Genomic DNA, 20578 nt, shown 5'->3' with positions numbered 1-20578 from the left:
CACGCAGGCACACTTTCCAGTCATTGATTACTGCAGAGCAATGAGGAGTGGAAGGCTACCCCCCCTTTCCCGATTCTTTTTCCCCCTCCCATGATCAGGGCTACCAAAGCCAATCGTTTCACCCCCAACTGGGGTTAGTTCACAAGCAATGATTGGGTTTTGAACCTGGTATCTTTCTGGGTCTCTACAGCTTGCTACCACATTGGATGGCAGTGAACATTTCAAGGCCAGTTTATTTAGATAGCAGTTAACAGAAGTGATACTTGATCATCAGAGTTCCAATATACATAAATGGAGAAAGGGGAACAGTGAACAACAGGAGATGAAGAGGCCTTCTCCTGTTTCAATATTTTACTTTTGTTCTTCAGAATTGACGTATCCAGCTCTGTGGTTTCTATTCAGAAGAGATGCCAAGTCAAACCGCAGTGCCAAGCTAGGTAAGTGAGTCCAGTGGATTGCCAGCACTTCCTTCTGATGCTCGGGCATTTATATACCACCATTAAATAGTGACAGATCCCAAGGCACCTTGCAAATGAGGGGGTGGGAGAGCAGAGGAGAACATTTGTTTTTGGCAGGAATTAGAGGAGATAACGGAAAGTATGTCAAACAAATAGTCTTTTGAAAGGAAGACTTACATTTATAGGTCTTGCATCCATCAACTCTCAGAAATTTCTCAGAGCAATTCACATACAATTTATTACTTTGAAGTGTAGTGGCTGTTATGCAGTCCAACATGGCTGCTATTTGAAGCACAGTAAAATCCCACAAATAATGACCAATTGGTCAGTTTTTGCTATATTCTGTATTTAACCCCCAGTCCCTGGCCGAGATGATTGATATTGACACTGAGAGGTTAATAATCTAATGCTGACTACTGTCCTTATTCTCTGCCCCCTCATCATCTGATCTCTTCATAACATGGTCAAACTGACAATTACAGAGCTTAATCAAGGCATAGCTACCCAAATACGCTTTCGTTTTATTCCTATTGGAAGCATTGTGAAAATACAGATTGTGATGCACCACATGGCAACACTCAATGTTAAGGGGCCACAGATGCTTGGATGAGTTCTTGGAAGACAATCTTACCTCAGCATGTGTCACGGTGTGGGCTGGGACAGGGAAAGGGTGGGAAATGGGAAGAAAATAAAACAAAGAAGGTTTTTAATGGTGGCTTATAGTGTCATTTGTAACTGTATACTTTTTCTTGCCTCATCAGATCAGCCGGTGTCGTGTGAACAGGAGCGTCGATCTGCCATCGAAGAAGCGAAACAGCATCAGTATGAGGGAGCTTTTGTTCCACAGTGCAGCACAGGTGGATTATACAAACAAGTGCAGTGCCACCAGGCCACTGGATACTGCTGGTGCGTTCGAGTTGATTCAGGGCACCCAATCCAAGGCACGACCGCACGGTGAGTTATGCACAAGATAAACTGGAAAAGGATGAACTTGAATCGGTGGTGATCATGTTGAGATTGGCAGTGCGCAGAGAACACTTTGAGTCAAGGGTTGGTTAAAATGCGGCAGTGGGGGGGAATACATCATAAGAGGAGGAGGTCAAGCTGCACACCTAGCCCGCTCTTCCCAGTGGCTAGTCAAAGATCAACCTTTTGGTAGAAGCAGGTTATGTGATTACCCTCCCTTTTAGTCAGGAAACTGTATCTGATTTGAGGAAAACAATTGAGAACAGAGCAATATAATTCTTCAAAATATTGGAATCCATAAATTGTCCCCAGTAGAGTGAATTCTGTTGCTTGTTATGTGGAAATTCAATCTCTCATCCAAGTACAAAGGTCCACCCACCCCCATGGTAGGCCTTAGTGCAATACCTAGTGAGTAAACAGGTCTCTCCTTCTTTAAGATGATCCTTAAAACCTGGCTCTTTGACCTAGCTTTTGGTCACGTATCCTAATTATCTCATTATGTGGTTCAGTGTCAAATTTTGTCATTACGCTCCTGTGAAGCAATTTGACATTTAATTACTACATAAAAGGCATGTATAAATGTAAGTGGTTGTTATTGAGGTCACACCCTTTACATTTGAGAGAGAACCACCATCCTGCAGTCATTCTCTATTTGAAAAACCACCTTGAAAGAGATAGATGGGTTAACGTTTTACAAAGTCTATTTTACTTCGGGAGAATGGTGACTAGTTGGTCAGTAGGCAAGTAACAAGTGTGGGAAAGGTAAATAACAGGGACACCTCAGGAGTGGACTGGTGAGTAGTACAACTCACCATAAGATGTCAGAGTGCATCTTTTTATTCATTCATGGGATGTGGGCCTTGCTGGCAAAACCAGCATTTATTGCCCACGAGAAGGTGGTGGTTGAGCTGTCTTTTTGCCGTCATCCTTGCACTAGAAGGACACTATACTCCAATGGACGATAGTTCCATCAGTTGGAAGTGCACAGATTCACAGCTATATTTGCATCTCTGTTAAAAGAATTAGAAAGAGAAAAGGTTAGTTCAACAGCTCAAAATAGGAAGAGAATTCATTGGAATATAAGCAGATGAATCTAGCAGGAAAGCCAAGGGACAACTTGAGGTCAATATTCAGGCCAGATGATTTCAACTTACTCTACCATTCTCTGCAGTAACCAGACACCTGACTGCGGCAGTGGTGCAAGATCGAAAATCTCTGAGATGGGCCCCCTCTTCAGAGACAGGAAACTCCAAGGTAAGTAACTTGGAAATTGGTATAAGAAAGGAAGCAGTCATAGATGATGGCCAGTGTGATATCACTTTTACAATAAGTGTCTGGATGAATAACAGTGAAATGCAAGTCACTGGTCAGCCGGACCTGCAAAGATATCTATCATTTGACCAGGCTAGCTGTGACATTCTTTAAATATGTCAGTTAGGCTCAGTGTTTGCACTCTTGCCTCAGAGTCATCAGGTTCAAACTTCACTCCAGGATTTGAGCTCCTAATCTGGCTTGATACTTCAGGGAGTGTTGCATCATCAAAGGTGCTCAGTTTTAGTTGAGATGTTAAACTGGTGTCCCAGTTCAGGTTCATGTGAAAGGGTTCATGCTGCTTTTTGAATAATAATGAGTTCTCTTGATGTTTTGGCCAACATTCATCCCTCCATCAATGCCATCAGAAGCAGATTAACTGGCCATTCATCTCATTTGCTGTTTGTGGGATCTTGCTTTGTTCAAATTGCCTAGAAGAGTAGGCAAGTTTCCTAAAGTATGTTCCTCTGACCTGCTAATGTTTATTATGTTCCAGGTTGCCCTGGTGGAAAGAAGACCGAGTTTGTGACAGGATTGTTGAAATCCCTCATCATGGACATGGACCAATCTGGTTATCATCTAACATGGAGAAGGTATAGTCCAACTGTTTTCAAGACTTAAATCCTTTCTTGTTTACTGCTGAAGAACAAATGTTACTGGAATGGTTCTAAGCTAATATGTCTCATGATCCATTAAACTCAAGGGTCTGCAACTGAATTGTACTTAAGCTAATGAGATGAAGCTCTCCTCTCTCTCAATTACAGGAACTCAGTGTGAAAATGGATTTGGGCAGTCTCAACCTACTTCCTATTGGGTGTGATTTCACAGCACAACATTTTTTTATTTGTTTCATGGGATGGTGGATGTCGCTGGCAAGGCGAGAATTTAGTACCCATCCCTAATTGCCCTTGAGAAGGTGGTAGTGAGCTGCCTTCTTGAATCACAGCAGTCCATCTGGTATGGGTACACCCACAGTGCTATTAGGAAGGGAGTTCCAGGATTTTGATCCAGCGACAGTGAAGGAATGACGATATATTTCCAAGTCAGGATGGTGTGTGACTAGGAGGGGAACTTGCAGATGGTGGTGTTCCTATGCATCTGCTGCCCTTGTTGTTCTAGGTGGAAGAGGGTGCGGGTTTGGAAGGTGCTCTCGAAGGAGGTGTAGTGAGTTGCTGCAGTGCATCTTGCATATGGTACTCACAGCTGCCACTGTGCATTGGTGGTGGAGGGACTGAATATTGAAGGTGGTGAATGGGGTGCCGATCAAGCAGGCTGCTTTGTGCTGGATGGTGTCGAGCTTCCTGAGTGTTGTTGGAGCTGCATCCATCCAGGCAAGTGGAGAGTATTCCATCACACTCCTGACTTGTGCCTTGTAGATGGTGGACAGGCTTTGGGGAGTTAGGAAGTGGGTTACTTGCTGTAGAATTCCCAGCCTCTGACCTGCTCTTGTAGCCACAGTATTTATGTGGCTGCTCCAGTTCAGTTTCTGGTCAATGGTAACCCCCCAGGATGTTGATAATGAGAGACTCAGGAATGGTAATGCCGTTGAATGTCAGGGGGAGATGGTAAGATTCTCTTTTGTTTGAGATGGTCGTTGCCTGACATTTGTGTGGCATAAATGTTACTTGCCACTTAATCAGCCCAAGCCTGAATGTTGTCCAGGTCTTTTGGCATATGGACACGGACTGCTTCAGTACCTGAGGAGTTGCAAATGGTACTGAATATTGTACAATCATCATCAAACATCCCCACTTCTGACCTTATAATAGACGGTAGGTCATTGATGAAGTAGTTGAAGATGGTTGGGCCTAGGACACTACCCTGAGGAACTCCGGCAGTGATGTCCTGGGGCTGAGAGGATTGGCCTTTGTGCTAGGTATGACTCCAATCAGGGGAGAGTTCCCCCCAATTCCCACTTCACTCGGTTCAAATGCTGCCTTGATATCAAGGGCAATCACTCTTGCCTTCCCACTTGAGTTCAGCTCTTTAATGGGAACAGTTTTTCCTTGTCTAACTTATCTAAGCCTGTCATAATCTTTGACCTCTATGAAATTTCCCCTCAATCTCCTTTGCTCTAAGGAGAACAATCACAGCTTTTTGAACCTAACTTTGTAACTAAAATCCTCCATCCTGGCAACCATTCTGGTAAATCTGCTCTGCACCCTTTCAAGGACCCTAACATCCTTCCGAAAGTGTGGTGACAAGAACTTGACACAATACTCCAGTTGGGGCCTAACCAGAGCTTTATAAAGGTTCACCGTTACTTCCCTGCTTTTGTACTCAATGCCTCTATTTTTGAAGCCCAAGATCCCATATGCTTTGCTAAACATTCTTTAAGTATGTCCCACCACCTTCAAAGATCAATGCACATGCACCCCCAGGTCTCCCTGTTCCTGCAAACTCTTAAGAATTGTGCCATTAAGTATATATTGCCTCTCCCTATTCCTTCTGCCAAACTGCATCATCTCACACTTGTCAGTATTAAATTCCATCTGCCGCCTGTCTGCCCATTCTGCTAACCTATCTATGTCCTGTTGCAGGCAGTTTAGATAATCCTCACTGTTTACCACACCTCCAAGTTTGGTGTCATTGGCAACTTTTGAAATTCTACTCTGTATTCCAAAATCCAAGTCATTTATATATAGCAGAAAATGCGGCGGTCCCAGCACTGACCCTTGGGGAACACCACTGGCTACCATCCTCTAGTCTGAAAGACAACCATTTTCTACGACTCGCTGTTTTCTGTCCTTAAGCCAATATTTTAACCAATTGGACACTGACCCTCCTATTCCATTAGCCTCAATTTTGTTAACCAGCCTTTTATGTGGTACCTTATCAAATGTTTTCTTAAAATCCATATAAATAACATCCACCACATTTCCTTCATCAACCTTCTCTAAAAATTCAATTAGATTAGTTAAGCATGATTTGCCTTTTACAAATCCCTACTGGTTCTTCTTAATTAACTCAAATGTCTGCAAATGTCTGTCGATTTTTACTCTGATTATTGTTTCACAAACCTTACCCACCGCTGATGTTCAACTAACTGGCCTGTAGTTGTTAGGACTGTTCGTACACCTTTTCTTGAATAAGGGTGTCACATTTGGCACTCTCCAATCCTCTGGCACCTCCCCCATATCCAGGGAAGATTATGGCAAGCCCTTCTATCTCCACCCCACTTCCTTTAGCAATGTGGGATGCAAGACATTTGGACCAGGTGACTTATCTACCGTAAGCATAGCCAGCATTTCTAATACCTCTCTTTCAAACTTAATGTCGAATTCTGTCATATCATGGTCACTATTTGCTAATGGCTCCTTTACAGTAAGGTTATGAATTATCTCTTTCTTATTACAGAATACTAAATCTAAAATAGCCCGATCCCTAGTTGGCTCTTCAACATACTGCTCCAGCAACCCATCTCGTACACACTCCAGGAATTCTTCCTCCACAGCATTAGTGCTAATTAGGTTTACCCAATCTATATGTAAACTGAATTATTACTGTATTGCCCATGCTTCATGCAGCTCTAATTTCCTGATTTATACCTTGCCCAACATTACCATTACAGTTTGGTGGCCTATAAACAACTCCCACCAATGTTTGCTGCCCCTTGTTGTTTCTTAGCTCCACCCAAACTGATTCTGCAACTTGCTCCTTCAATCTAAGATCCTCTCTCACAAATGTACTGATCCCATCCTTTATTAACATAAGATATTCCAGACAACCTGCTGTGCCATTGAGATATTTCTGCTTCTCTCCCTGGTCATTCTTTAATGTATTTAGTTGGGAATTTCCTCTCAACTGCTCCTGTTCTGTCACTGTAACTTCACCAGAAGTGTGCCACATGTTGGATTTATATAGGATACTGTCATATGTCTCCACTGCCCTTATCTGGAGGTACTATAGGATATTGTCATACATCCTTTACCTCTAATACAAGTTTGAGGAACAGAAGACACTGAACATATCTGGTTAATACTCTTTGTTAGATCAAGTCAATAAGATGGTAAAACAGAACCTCTTACATGCAATATTTATAATATAGGTACTAACTATACTCACATATCCGAGGACTCCTTCGGGAGATAGCAAACATTTTTCCATAAGTGTTTATGCTACTATCAGCAAGACTAGATTAAAAATCCCCAGGAGCTCCAGTGTGTTGGTTTCTTTACGTAGGACAAATGTGGGTATCACCTGTCATCATGCGTGTAAGTATGCAGTTGCTCCAACTGCTATCATTTAGAGTTAAGGTTAATTGTTACCATTTGTTGTGCATGCTTTTGCTATCTCTTCTGATCTTTGTGGCAAAAAGTCTTATCCGCGCCGGAGTCCAATTTCACACACCCTGAGAGATTTTTTTTTAAAGCTGAGAAATCTGGAAGAAGGGCCAAAGCTGAAAAGACTAAGAAACAAGATGAGAGATATATCAATGACTGCCTAGGAATATGTTTTTATTTAATTCATTCTAAGGACATGGGCATTGCTGGCATGGCCGGCATTCATTACCCATCCTAGTTGCTTTTGAGAAGGTGGTGGTGAGCCTTCTTCATGAACCACTGCAGTCCGTATGCTGAAGGTACTCCCATTAATAAAACTGGGTAGGGAGTTATGGGATTTTGACCCCGCAACAATTCAGTACTAAGACCAATCTAGTTGCCTTGATTAAGATCAGATAATTTCTCAGTTAGCAGTAATTGAACCTGGGACTTTGTGTTCTGCATGGCATTGTACATGTGTTTTCCGTTTCTATGTAGAGTTTCTGAAGGATCGACTGGTTTCCTGTTGGAGGACCGTGCCATTCGCTGGTATTTTGGGAGACTGGACAAGGACTTCAACAATGAGATCTCTGAGAAAGAGCTGAGGCCCTTTAAAGTTTACCTAAGGAAGAATGCCAAGCCGAAGAAGTGCACGAGAAAGTTCATAGAATACTGCGACCTTAACGGCAACAAGTCCATTTCACTGCACGAGCTGAAGGGATGCTTGGGGTTCATCAAAAGCAGAAGTAGGCCTATGTTTTAATGACTTTCTGTCTTCATGTTCAACAAGGTGAAGGATGTTAGTGCTGGGAAATGGGGAATAGGTATATGGTAGTATAGAGGTTATGTTACTGGATTAGTAACCCAGAGGTCTGGACTAATAATTCAGTGGGTTGGACCCTGACTTTACTTCTTTGAATATTACAACCTATCTTCCCAACCTTACCTATTAACAAGTTTCTCAACTGCAATAAGAATATATACTTTAAATAGTCTGGTACAATGACTGGGCCAATATCATCTTATCAAGTACCCAGTGCCCATGGTCATCTCACAATGCTTTTACAATGAGACTGGATTGGCTGTCACTATCTTGTGGAAGCACTGCAGAAATCAAGATCGTCAAGGTGGTCAGTTTTTGACCCATTGTTTCATTTTTGCCAGAAAGTAAAGTAAATCTTTTTAGCTGTTATCCTCCATATTGCATGATTGATGCAAAAAGCTCTTCTCTTCAGCAACATCTGTTAAGCTGTATATTGTCCCTGTTTTGTATTGCTTCAATGTTTAGAGTTTATTTGCTGACACAGTCTCACTGGACAGCATTGTTTAACATCGACAGAGAAGTCTTTTACAAATATTTGTGTTTTGTCCTGTCACTTCCCAGTACAGAACAAGAGTTATGATGAAGTACAGTTTGGCAGTAACTTCAGAGGGTGAAGGGCCCCCATCTGTGACCTTTTGTTCTATTTACTGCTACATATCCAATCTAGTGCAGCTAGCTGGGGTTTGGGAGCTTCAGGTTCATACACAACACACCTATACACAACATATGCCAAAAAGTATTTCTCCCACAGGTCTATACACACTTCCCACACATGCTTATGTTCTAATCCAGAAAGCCAGATGGTGATGAATGATACTGGAGCAAATCTTTACTCAATCTTATATTCATTTACAGAGTGAAATATTACAAGCATACACCTCCTAACTCAACCACACACTGTTTTAGGAAGTGTCTTTTAAATGTGCTCAAGTAAAACCCCAATTAATGCCCTCCTCCTGCAGATAATTAAACACAATTGATATACAATTAACAGCCTATACACTCCCCTCTCACATAATCCCACATCTCACATCCATATAGTTTACTGTTTGGGACCCAGTAAGAACTTTTTTTAGGATTGCACAAACTCATTTCACATAGGACACACAGCCAGGAGATATAGGAGACTTTAATTCGATCAGATCATGATCTTGGATCACTCCTGTCTGTGTATCACATGTTTCAATCATGCTGGTAATTCCTGGCATTTTTCTTTCAATGGAGAGTGAGAGTATAAAGGAAAAGTATGGAAGTAGAGCTATTCTAGAATCCATACCAGTTGGGAAAATCCTCATTTAGAGCCTATAATTTCAATACAGGGTTTTCACTATCACTATGAATGCTGGGATAACCCTGTCTCCATCGGTGTCTCGTGCTTTCACTTCCTGCCTAGGAAGTATTATAAGGGTTTCCATTTTTTGTTTAAACTTGAGAATCTATATTTTAAAACTGACGAGGGATTCCATGGATGCTGGAATCTTAACAAAGCTGAACTTTGGGTGTTTTTCTTAAAAGAAGTTACCAGAAGGTTTGGACTGATGTAAACAAGTTTTACTGGAAGGCACCTGTTTGCAAAGAACCAAGCAGGGGGCTGTGTTTTGGCTTGAAGAGCTATTTACAAGGAAGAGACGAGCCAAGATTTATGGTTGTCACAAGGCTTGTTTCTGAAAGGGTTTTGGTTTCATTTTTGAACTGTTAAAAACAGGCAGTTGGAGTTTTGCTTATTGAGCTGCCAGGAGAACAGAAGAAGATCCAGCCAGCCCATCTTTCTCTTGAAAAGCAAATCCTGTGTCAAGTGTGTTTCCTTTTGCCTCCTATATTTGAAGAAATCCTGCATGTTTGCAGAAACCTTGCATCTTTGAAGGAATTTTGCATCGAATGTGTGAGAATTGAAACCTTTGTTGCTGCACACCTGATGCAAGATCTATATGAAGCCTTCTGTAGCTGCATCGTTTTGAAAGCCTATCCAAACTGATCTTCAACGTCGCCTGGAAGAAACTGTTCTGGAAAGACCCTACTGATAGCTGCCTATTCGCCTTTGGACATCTCACCAAAACAAAGGACTTCCTTCCATACCTTCTTTTCAGCATAAGGTTTTTTTTATTCCTTCTATTTCTTTGCAACAGCTGTAAACAAAAAACCCTTTTTTCCCCGGTTAATCGATTATGTATGTATGTGTGTGTGTGTGAGGGCTAGGATAAATAAGGGGCTTTAATATTTCAATTCACGTGAATATTTATTGGTTAAGACTTGGTTTATAATAAATGGATAATTTTGTTGTTTGTTAAAGAAACCTGGCTGGTGGGCTTTATTCTGGGGAAAAATAGAGTATCTGATTGACTGTTTCGGTAAGTGGAAAAATTTAAATATATGTTGTGACTTGTGGAGAAGTGTAACTGAATTAACAGTGCACTCCTCCCGCCTCAGTCATAACAGAACAGAAAGAAATTCAACTGTCATTTATGTAGCAAATCGTCCCCTCTCAAAAACACCCCAATGCACCACATATATGAATTATTTTGAAGTGCGGTGACTGTTGATAGGAACTCTCCTAGCCCAGAAGACTGATAAAAGAGAAAAAGAATAGCAAAGAAAAAGGATAAGGGCAGGGAAATTAGGTTAAGGGAGAATAGGGAGGCTGCTTTGCTGGCTGTTGGGGTACTTGTGACAAGTGTAGTTTTGGCACGGGTTGATTCCCTTAGGTAAACAGCTTGCAAATGGCAATTTCACACCTAGGGACTGGCCTGTGTTGACATTTCTCTTCACCCAGTCTGCTGCAGCGTGTTCACTTAACGGAAATTGGCTGCAGATTAGTGTCTAACCTGAAGGTCTGGGGCCAGCAGCCTTTCAAAGCTTTGAGCTAACCTGGGTTCCTGTTTGTTCACATATTTTTGTGGTTAAACATTTTGCACATACGGTAACAGATGTCGACGAGCCCATAAATCAAAGTGCCACATGATTTACATAAATCTTGTGCTTTTGAAGTGAGTAAGAATGTGGTGAGTGATTAAGTGGACACAAAATTAGTTCAGTTTCTTTCGGAGTAGGAGGTAGAATTTGTCAGTGTAGTTTGAAAAAACGGATATATGCACATTAAAGCTTTACATTTTATCACCTTTGAGTTATTTTTCTTTTTCTCTACTAAAAGAATGAGCCATAGTCAGCTCTATAGGGTAAACAGCAACTTGAATTCACATAAGACATTTAACATCATATAACATCCCAAAGTGCTTTTCAAAGGATCAGGCACTGAATAGGCATTTGGCAGTGGGTGCCCAGGAAGTGACTAAGGCTCACTTGAATGTTGGTTTTCAGGAAAAACCTTGCAAAGTGGAGGGTGTAGTGTTGTAGTGTTTTGAAATTGCATTGTGTACTCTAAAGGCTGCTGTAGAACACGTTAACAAAGTGAAAGTGAAACATAGGGAATAAATGGAGAAGCCTTTATGTTCAACTGCTGCAGTCTTTGTCTCACAATCTTTGCCTCATATCTTATACCAAACTCGGCTAAACCTCACTCTAGTCCCAAGGGCATCATAGAGCAGTTTAGGAGTGGGAATAGGTTCCAGGGTTCTGGAGTGCAATGACTGAAGGCTCTTATGTTAATTAGTCTCCTGTGTGAAACATCAGGCAATCCATTTCTTCCACTAATACAAAAGCAAAATACTGCAGATGCTGGAAATCTGAAATAAAAATAGAAAATGTTGGAAACACTAAGTGGCGGAATTTTATATCAGGGCGGAGGCACCCCCATCTGGCCAAAACGCCAGGCCTGGAAGCCACACCATGATTTTACGTGGCCCAGGCCCTTAATTGGCCTCGGGTGGGACTTCCGCCCCTCTGAGGCAGGAGGTCCAAGAGCTGCCGGCCAATTAGTGAGCTGGGAGTGGTGGCCACTGCTGGGATTGCACCCAGCAGAGAAGCAGCAATGGAGGAGGCCCTGAAATTGAGGTAAGTGTTGGGGCCTTACCGGGGATAATTGGCTGGGCCCTGGCGAGGCAGGGGGAGGTCGGCAGGATGGCGGGGGCGGTGGGGGGGGAATGTGCCCCAGTGGGGATGGCTGGAGGGCTCCCACACCCCCGCCCCCAGCCCGTAAGGAGGCCACCAGGTTTAATTGAGCGGCCTCCTGAGATGCTGAGCCCCTCATCCGAAGCTGGTAATATATCAGCAGCGGTGGAAGGAGGCCCTTAAGTGGCAATTAATCGGCTACTTAAGGGCCTTATTTGGCCTGGAGCGTGCAGGCCGTTTGTCACCTCCCCAGCTGCTGGTAAAATTGCAGCAGGGGCAGGAAGGTGACGGGGACAGCAAACACCGCCCCCCCATCCGCCTCCCACTCAATTTTACGTCCCCCCCACCCCTCCAGCCTGCTCCCGGGGGGGGGGGGGGCGTAAAATTCTGGCCAGCAAGTCTGGCAGCGTCTGTGGAGAGGGAAACGGAGTTAACGTTTCAGGTCTGTGACCTTGCATCATAACTGAGAAAAATTAAAAATGTAATAGGTTTTGAGCAGGTGAAAAGGGTGAGGTGGGGTGGGGGGAAACACTCTTCACTCTTTCACTTGCTCAAAACCTATTACATTTCTAACTTTTCTCAGTTCTGATGAAAAGTCACAGATCTGAAACATTAATTCGGTTTCTCTCTCAACAGATGCTGCCAGACCTGCTGAGTGTTTCTAACATTTTCCATTTCTTCCACTGTTCAGAGAAAAATATTTGCCTCTGTTTGAAGTGCCGTCTCTCCTCACCTCTAGTAGATTGCAGTTCTCTATTTTTGATGTTTACATCTGCCAACCTGTAACATACCTGTCTGTGTTGTTTCTGTAACGTGGCTGTGTCGCTCCTTCACTCTTTTCTGAATCAGGAATTAGTCCAATTCTCTTTTGAATCCTTCAGCAAAGTCAGTTTTTGTGCAGGAGGTGACAATCCATTATGTGAACCATAAAGAATCATTAAGTTTAGTTGACAGCTTGTTCAGAAGCCGGTCCTGCCGCTGGTTCGTTTTGGTTTCGCAAAGTATTCTAAATCCACCTAGTCTTCACGGTGATAAAGTTACAGAAAAAATATGCTGTTCAGCCCATCATATCTATGCCAGCCCACCTAGGTACCTTGGTTGAAACACAGAGACATGGGCCAAAGGGAGAAAAAGATAGGAACTGATTTTAATGGAGGGACAAATCAGGATTTAGGCATTTATATAGTGTACAGGAGACAAAGATGCAGCAGTTGGGTGGGATCCCAGTCAGCTGAATACAATTGAGACTGAATAGGATTGCCAGTGCCAGTGAATCCACCCCTTGAGCTAAATGGCCTAAGAAAGGACATCATGTCTATTTGCTTGATGGACCATTGACCTTCTCACAAGATGGCACTCACCCTACCAGGCCAAGTGCCCATCAGATGAGTTTTTATTACTTTTTAGGATTAATTTCCTTTGTTTGAATATTGTAGAAGAGCAAAATAGCAATTTAGAGAAGTTCAGAAACAAATCCCACCTCCCAAGTGATGGCCAGTGCCTGGAGGGACATTGTCAGCTTGACAGAAAGACCTGAGTTATCATTTCACCAGGCATCTGTAACAGATGTACAGTGAATCAGTTGATGCAATTACCCCATTGATCTACCAATCTAGTTGGCTCCAATAACACATACATATCATAGCAGCGTGCAGATATTCCATTTAATATTCATCCAAATGTTTTCAGTGCCTATTAAGGTAACTGTGGAAATTGAGCAGTCTGTTCTTGACTGTTCCAGGAACTAAATTGGGTTGCAAACTCTCAGCAAGATGGCAGTGCCCTACTGAGAAATTTTTTTTTGCTATTACAGACTGGAATGTCATGGGTTCGATCCCTGGTCTGTGGTGATTTAGCTGGTCTCAACTGCTATAATTAGCCTCACTGCCCAGACATGAGGAAATTAGTCAAGCTTCCTGTTCTTGATCATCATCGAGTGACCATAGAAGGGGCATTGTGAATCAGTCAAAGGATTGTTACATAGGATTTACAGCACAGAAAAAGGCCATTTGACCCAACTGGTCTACGCTGTCATTTATGTTCCAAACAAGTCTCCTCTTACCCCTATTAAGTTGAGTCATTTCATGATTGCTTTAACCTTTTCAGTAGCACGCAAATAAACAGTAATCTGCACCACCATGTAAGAAAAGCTTGTTTTTCAGCTGGCATGCTTGCTTGAAGAAACACCGTTGACATGCCATGGGATGCAATAGGATCAAATATAATTGTGAAATGACTGTTAGCTCCAGCTTGAGGGAACACAGTTACTGAAGCCAAGACTCTCTACATCTGCAGTTGAAGCAACTGATGCTTCTTTTGCCAGTCCTCTTCTTTAAGAATTGAAGGAGTGGCATGAGCAACATAGTTTAACTAATTCTTGCATCTGGGAAATTTTGAGCACCATGCTTTGGAACCAAGTAGAGGTTTGAAATGGCACGAAAGTGGTTAAAGGGGAAGGTGGCCTTAGGTCAAGGGCAGGGGTAGAGGGAGATCGAGAGTGAAATAGCTTAAGCGTTATCTACATACCCCAATTTATTAATAGGCTCATCTTGCATAACCTTTCTTATTTATATTTGTAATCTGGTATGATAGTTCTTTCATAGAGCCAGGGCAGTGAGATTTAGTTAAAGTGGTGCACTGAGATGATCAGGGTAATACCAAGGTGAGGATAATGGCTTTGGAAAATCAAAGAGGAAGGAACTTGCATTTATATAGCTTCTTGTCAAATCGTCATGAACCCCTGACCCAGGAAAATGAGTTAGGGTTGGGTGGATTTGGTGGAAGTCCAGACCTATCTGAACTCGGGCCAAAAAGGAGAACCCCAGAATGTGTTTTGTTGTTATTTAAATGTTGCTGTCATACTAACTGCAGAGTTAATCACCTAATCAAAGGGTGGATGTTATTGTCCTTGAGAGAATGCCGAGCTGAGCAATGAAGTTGATTGCTGGTATTAGGAATTCAAGTTCTGTGGAAAGGTTGAGAAAATGGTGTTTTCTTTGGCAGTGACCTTATTGACGTTTTAAAAATTATATGAAGGGGCTTTGGCAAAGCTGACCTAAGCAAAGGGTTCCAAAATGATTCGGAAGTAAGAAGCGAAGACAGGCAACACTCACATCAATAGAGTGTGGGAGGCTACTGAAATGGGTAATGTAAATGTGTTCAAGAAATAATAGCTGCTCTTCCAAAGAGAGAAGAACTAGGGGATATCATAAGAAGGTGAGAGGGTAGTTAGGACTTACCAAAAAAGTATAGGTTTGTTCCTTATCCTTGATATTCATGTGCATATAAGTGAATGTAGAGGTATCTTGTGCAACTTCCAACATGAGTTTTGCACTTCCAGCTCTCATCAGATTTTTTTCTTATACTTAACATGGAAATCAGCTCCCATAGGCAATCACTCTCACATCCAATATTCCAAGCATGACTTAGTCTTCAAAGTAATCGGGGATACTGCCTCAGGTGAATAGTAGACCTGTTGATTGTGGTTGATTTTATCTTTTGGATACATGCTGCTTTTCAGAATGATTATCATCAATCACATCAGACACCTTTTCATATCTGATTAATTAACCAAACAAGTTTGTTCACCGAGAGGGCCTCAATCAGCAGCAAGTTACTGAAGTCAGCTTAAAGGAGAGTGTAGGTTTAAATCAGTGCATAGAAAAATTAAATTGACAAATGTTGAGTTCTTTTTAAATAGTCTGAGGGTTTTCCAGGTAATAAGTTGATTCTTATGGGTGACTTAATAATAACTTAATCGCTGCTGGTTGTTGTCTGTATTCAGAATTATGCACGTATTCATGCCTCGTCTGTTGTGGCAGTCAAAATCATAACTAATTGACTACAATATCAGAAATGTCCAAAACGTATACTTTTTACACTCTTGAAATCTGGCCTGAACGTTTGAGAAGCCATTTTGCCATTCAGAGCAATTACTTGCACAACGGATCCCAATGCTGAGAATTCCCTCAGAATCCTGTTCTATTGATCTTCCGCCAAAGTTACTGCAGACAATCAAGAGAGACCTCCATCCCAAGGAAATTCTCAGCATTCACATATGTGTGTGTATATATATATTCCATATTCAGGTCATTGTAAGTTGATTGTGACGCTTATTGATTGCCTGGTGATTCATGTTAAATCTTTCTAAATGCTTGGATCATTGTTTCCTTCAGATGTTATGTCTATTAGCAATCAATGGTGACTGGCTTCTTCCTGCTTTGCTTCAAGCAGGGCCAGAGAGACATGGCTTATTTCCCATCATGCAATGATGAAAGCTATCATGATGGTTATATCTCACATTTACACAGAAAAGACTAATAAAGAATTGGCAAAAATATTCTTTTTTTTTGTCCCAAGACGGATCCAGGAGGCATTTCTGGAGAGACAAACTGACAGACAGATAAAATGAGAGATTGGGTCGGTGGAACTGAGATCCATCACACAGGAATGGGCTGTTGGATTAACGGGCCTGCTTGTTCCCTCAAGTCTTAGGATCTAATACGGTGAAATGTGAAAGACAGAAGATCCATGATAGTAAATGAAAAAAGCCATGACCAGAGCTGAACATCAGGAATAATTCCAACACACTTGAAGTCATTGATTCATGGATTGGACTGCCACCTAGTGTTCACTGAAGCTTATGGGAGAGATGTGGATGGATTCCTGATGCAGCAGGGAGCTCAAAATGGACAGGGGTTTAGATTGGGGAAAAAGATGGAAATGGTAGATCAGGTCTTGGGACAGGATTAGGATAACAGATTGAGCAAGAGGAACTGAATTACCTTTCGCTCTTGCATTATCATGTTCCTAACCCTTTTTTTGTTAGAAGATTGAACATCAATAAATTCCTATGTTCAAAAGTTCAAAAAAAATTGCATTTACATAGTGCCTTTAACGTAGTAAAACAATCCAAGATGATTTACAGGAACATTATCAGAGAAAATTTGTCACTGAGCCACATAAGGAGATATTAGGACAGGTGACTAACAGCTTGGTCAAAGAGGTAGGTTTTAAGGAGTGAAGTAAAGGAGGAGAGAGAGAGATAGCCTGAACCTATCATTTCAGTTCAATGATCAAATATATAATGCACTCCTCTGCATAGGTACAATGAGTGTGCAGAATTACCCTTTATAATTTATCCACTATACCCGGACCCAGGTGTACAGACCATGGCACTCTTACCTGGGCATGCTGGATGAAACTGGTCTTTGACTCCTCTGCATACTTCTGATGCAGTGATTGAATTGTGCCATTTCTTGCTAGCAGGCACATCAAGACTGGCACAGTGCTACCTGTTACTGTGAAGGTCATAGCACATTGGCATTCTATGCAACAAGATCATTCCAGCTTATAAATGTCAGTGCTTCCTTGCCTGAGATTAGTGGAACAGCTCTTACAAAAAGAGATGGGAATCACACAAGCATTTGTTCCATAAGAAACGACATCCCAAGAAAAGGTAGGATAGCCCCATCACTCTCTGCCCATTAACTCCCCACCCGGTATATATCAGACCCTGACCCTGTGAAGTGATACATTTTGGTATGAAGAACATGGAGAGACAATATAAAATAAAGGGTACAAATCTAAAGGGGGTGCAGGAGCAGAGGGACCTGGGTGTATATGTGCATAAGTCATTGAAAGTGGCCAGACAGGTTGAGAGAGCGGTTAATAAAGCGTACAGTATTTATTAATAGGGGTATAGTGTACAAGAGCAAGGAGGTTATGTTGAACTTGTATAAGACACTAGTTTGGCCTCAGCTGGAGTATTGCGTCCAGTTCTGGGTGCCACACTTTAGGAATGATGTGAAGACTTTAGAGAGGGTGCAGAAAAGATTCACGAGAATACTTCCAGGGATTAGGAACTTCAGTTATGAAGATAGATTGGAGAAGTTGGGACTGTTTTCCTTGGAGAAGAGAAGGCTGAGAGGAGATTTAATAGAGATGTTCAAAATCATGAGGGGTCTTGACAGAGTAGATAGAGAAAAACTGTTTCCACTTGTGAAACGATCGCGAACGAGAGGGCACAGATTTAGAAGAAGGAAAAGTGACATGAGGGAAAATCTTTTCACGTAGCGAGTGGTTAATGTCTGGAATGCACTGCCTGAGAGTGTGGTGGAAGCAGGTTCAATTGAAGCATTCAAAAGGGAATTAGACAGTTATGTGAAAAGGAAGAATGTGCAGGGTTACGGGGCGAAGGCGGGGGATTGGCACTAGGTGAACTGTTCATTCGGAGAACCGGTGCAGACACGATGGGCCCAATGGCCTCCTTCTACACTGTAACAATTTTGTAATTCTGTGATGTCTGTAAAATCCAATGCCAATAGGCACAAATATATTGATGCTCATTAAATCCTTAGAACACTGTACACCCCTGTAAATGTCAGGAGGTGGCACATACAGTGATCAACATGTAGAATGGAAATCTGGGCAGTGGAATCATTTATGATTATGAGTCTGAAGGTTGTGGGTTCAAGTCCCACTCCAGAGACTTGAGCACATAATCTAGGCTGGCAACTCAGTGTAGAACTGAGGGAGTGCTGCAATGTTGGTGCTGTCTTTCAGACAAGACATTAAACTGGGGTCTTGTCGGCCCTTCCTGGAGGAAGTAAAAGATTCCATGGCACTATTTCAAAGAAGAGCAGGGAGTTCTCCCTGGTGTTCTAACCAACACTTATCCCTCAACCAACATCACCAAAACAGATTATCTGGTCAATATTTCATTGTTGTTTGTGGGACATGGCTGCATGAAAATTGGCTACATTACAATAGTGACTGCACTTCAAAAAAATACTTCATTGGCTGTAAAGCACTTTAGGCCTGAGGCCGTGAAAGCTGATATATAAATGCAAGTTTGACTTTCTCTTTCTCATGTAGTGGTTTGTTGTAGATGGATGGGCTGAATGGCCATATTCATTTGCCTCTTCACCAGTCAAGATGGCGTGAATAAATACGTCAACCAGTTTTGCTTCTCTTACCAAAAATGTTTTTAAAAATGACCTAGGTGCAGATTCATGATTTCTAACAATGAGGGTCTATATTTTTACCTTATGGCCCAATGCTGATGGCACTGCTGAATGATAAATGAGGTGGCAAAGCGATCCTGAACATGAAATGATCCATCTGGCACTCCGGTGACAGAAGCCAGTTTGGAAACAGTAACTGCCTAAGGCTCCAGCCGCCATTTGTTCTCAATGTCGTTCCCCCCACCCCCTCCACCAGGGAGGAATTGCTTGGCAAAGAGAAATAAAAGGCATGAAAATCAGCTTTCAAAATAAAACCTCTTGTACTTGTGAGCCTGTGTCTGTGCAATTTGCTGCTGGTGCTATATAATCTTTCACATTCTCCCTACCTCACTCCCTTTTTACCCAGTATTGACACCTTGCAGCTTCTCCCGCTCCACCTCCCGTATCTTTGGGGTAGATAGAGTTTTCCGCCACAGTTAGGGGCATTGGAGTGGGAAAAGCCTCGAGGAAATTCACGGTGATACTGTTAAATCAAGGATTCAAATATAGTGAGGATAGGACTGCAAAAGGTAAAACTCAAACTAACAGTAAGCCAGGCTATTTTTACTAACTCTTACACTGCTCTAATGAGAAATGCGGGGAAGTTGGAAATGTGGGTTGGGCCATATGAGGCGTGTGGCATAATTTAATGAGGCACCGCACTGTACCTCCACCACCATGATCAGAAAATTGTGTGTAGTATCTGCCCAAAAAATTGTCTTCAGTTTAGTTTAGAGATACAGCACTGAAACAGGCCCTTCGGCCCACCGAGTCTGTGCTGACCATCAACCACCCATTTTATACTAATCCTACACTAATTCCATATTCCTACCACATCCCCACCTGTCCCTATATTTTCCCTACCACCTACCTATACTAGGGGCAATTGCTAATGGCCAATTTACCTATCAACCTGCAAGTCTTTGGCATGTGGGAGGAAACCAGAGCACCCGGAGGAAACCCACACAGACACAGGGAGAACTTGCAAACTCCACACAGGCAGTACCCAGAATTGAACCCGGGTCGCTGGAGCGGTGAGGCTGCAGTGCTAACCACTGCGCCACTGTGCCGCCTTCAGCGTTGGGCACAATTCTGCATTCCATCTGATAATGGTCAAAATTCATTGTGGAAAAACTGGAGATAATTAAATGGTTGTAATGATTTTTCAGCTTATATCCTTAAACTATGTAGCAAGCCAGTGTGTGGGCCCTGTGACAAAAGTGGAACTTTACACCTTAATATTTATATGCCTTTTAAAATAGTTCGAGTTAAATTGGAGGTTGTCTGTCTTTACTAAAGGTTCAAAATGAAAGATGGTATGCAAGAAGGGGACAAATGCCTCATGTGGGCGATAAGTAGTTACTTTGATAGTTAGAACTGTTATTTGAAATGTTAATGCATGTGGTTGAACAAGCAGAATTATGTTTTCGTAACTGTTGTCAGATGTCGAGAACAGACTATTAGGCCGCCTGAGTACTCACTTGATGCCTTGAGTGTTGAAAATGTTTAACGTTTTGACTGCCTATTAAGAAGAAATCATTTGATCTTCAAAGGAAAAGACATTTCTTAGTGTCTTAAGTCCTTATTTGCCTCGTAGTTAATATGTGCCAATTGGCACTGTTCTCTCATACCTTACTACCAGAGACAGTAGCCCTGAAATTGGTCTCCTGCTGTAAATCTGAGTGAAACATCTTTGTGGGGAGACTCCTCCAGTCTCCCACCAGCAGGAGACCAGGAAAGCCCTTGCAG

General features: G+C 42.2%; 1 protein-coding gene across 2 annotated transcripts in view; it reads left to right on the top strand.

The window, feature by feature from the left end:
- The window catches only part of LOC137353003 (SPARC-related modular calcium-binding protein 1-like), a 125881-nt gene that overhangs the window by 65847 nt on the left and 39456 nt on the right, over nt 1–20578 (top strand). For both annotated transcript variants that reach the window (XM_068018882.1, XM_068018883.1), the window contains 5 exons: nt 369–437; nt 1220–1412; nt 2596–2678; nt 3232–3328; nt 7496–7743. In XM_068018882.1, coding sequence (XP_067874983.1) covers nt 369–437; nt 1220–1412; nt 2596–2678; nt 3232–3328; nt 7496–7743 — 690 coding nt within the window. The remainder of the gene's footprint in view (nt 1–368; nt 438–1219; nt 1413–2595; nt 2679–3231; nt 3329–7495; nt 7744–20578) is intronic.

The sequence above is a fragment of the Heterodontus francisci genome, chromosome 40 (assembly GCF_036365525.1).
Source record: "Heterodontus francisci isolate sHetFra1 chromosome 40, sHetFra1.hap1, whole genome shotgun sequence".
Taxonomy (NCBI): Eukaryota; Metazoa; Chordata; class Chondrichthyes; order Heterodontiformes; family Heterodontidae; genus Heterodontus; species Heterodontus francisci.
Note: the sequence above shows the minus strand (reverse complement) of the source record. Positions and strands in the feature narration are given on the sequence as shown.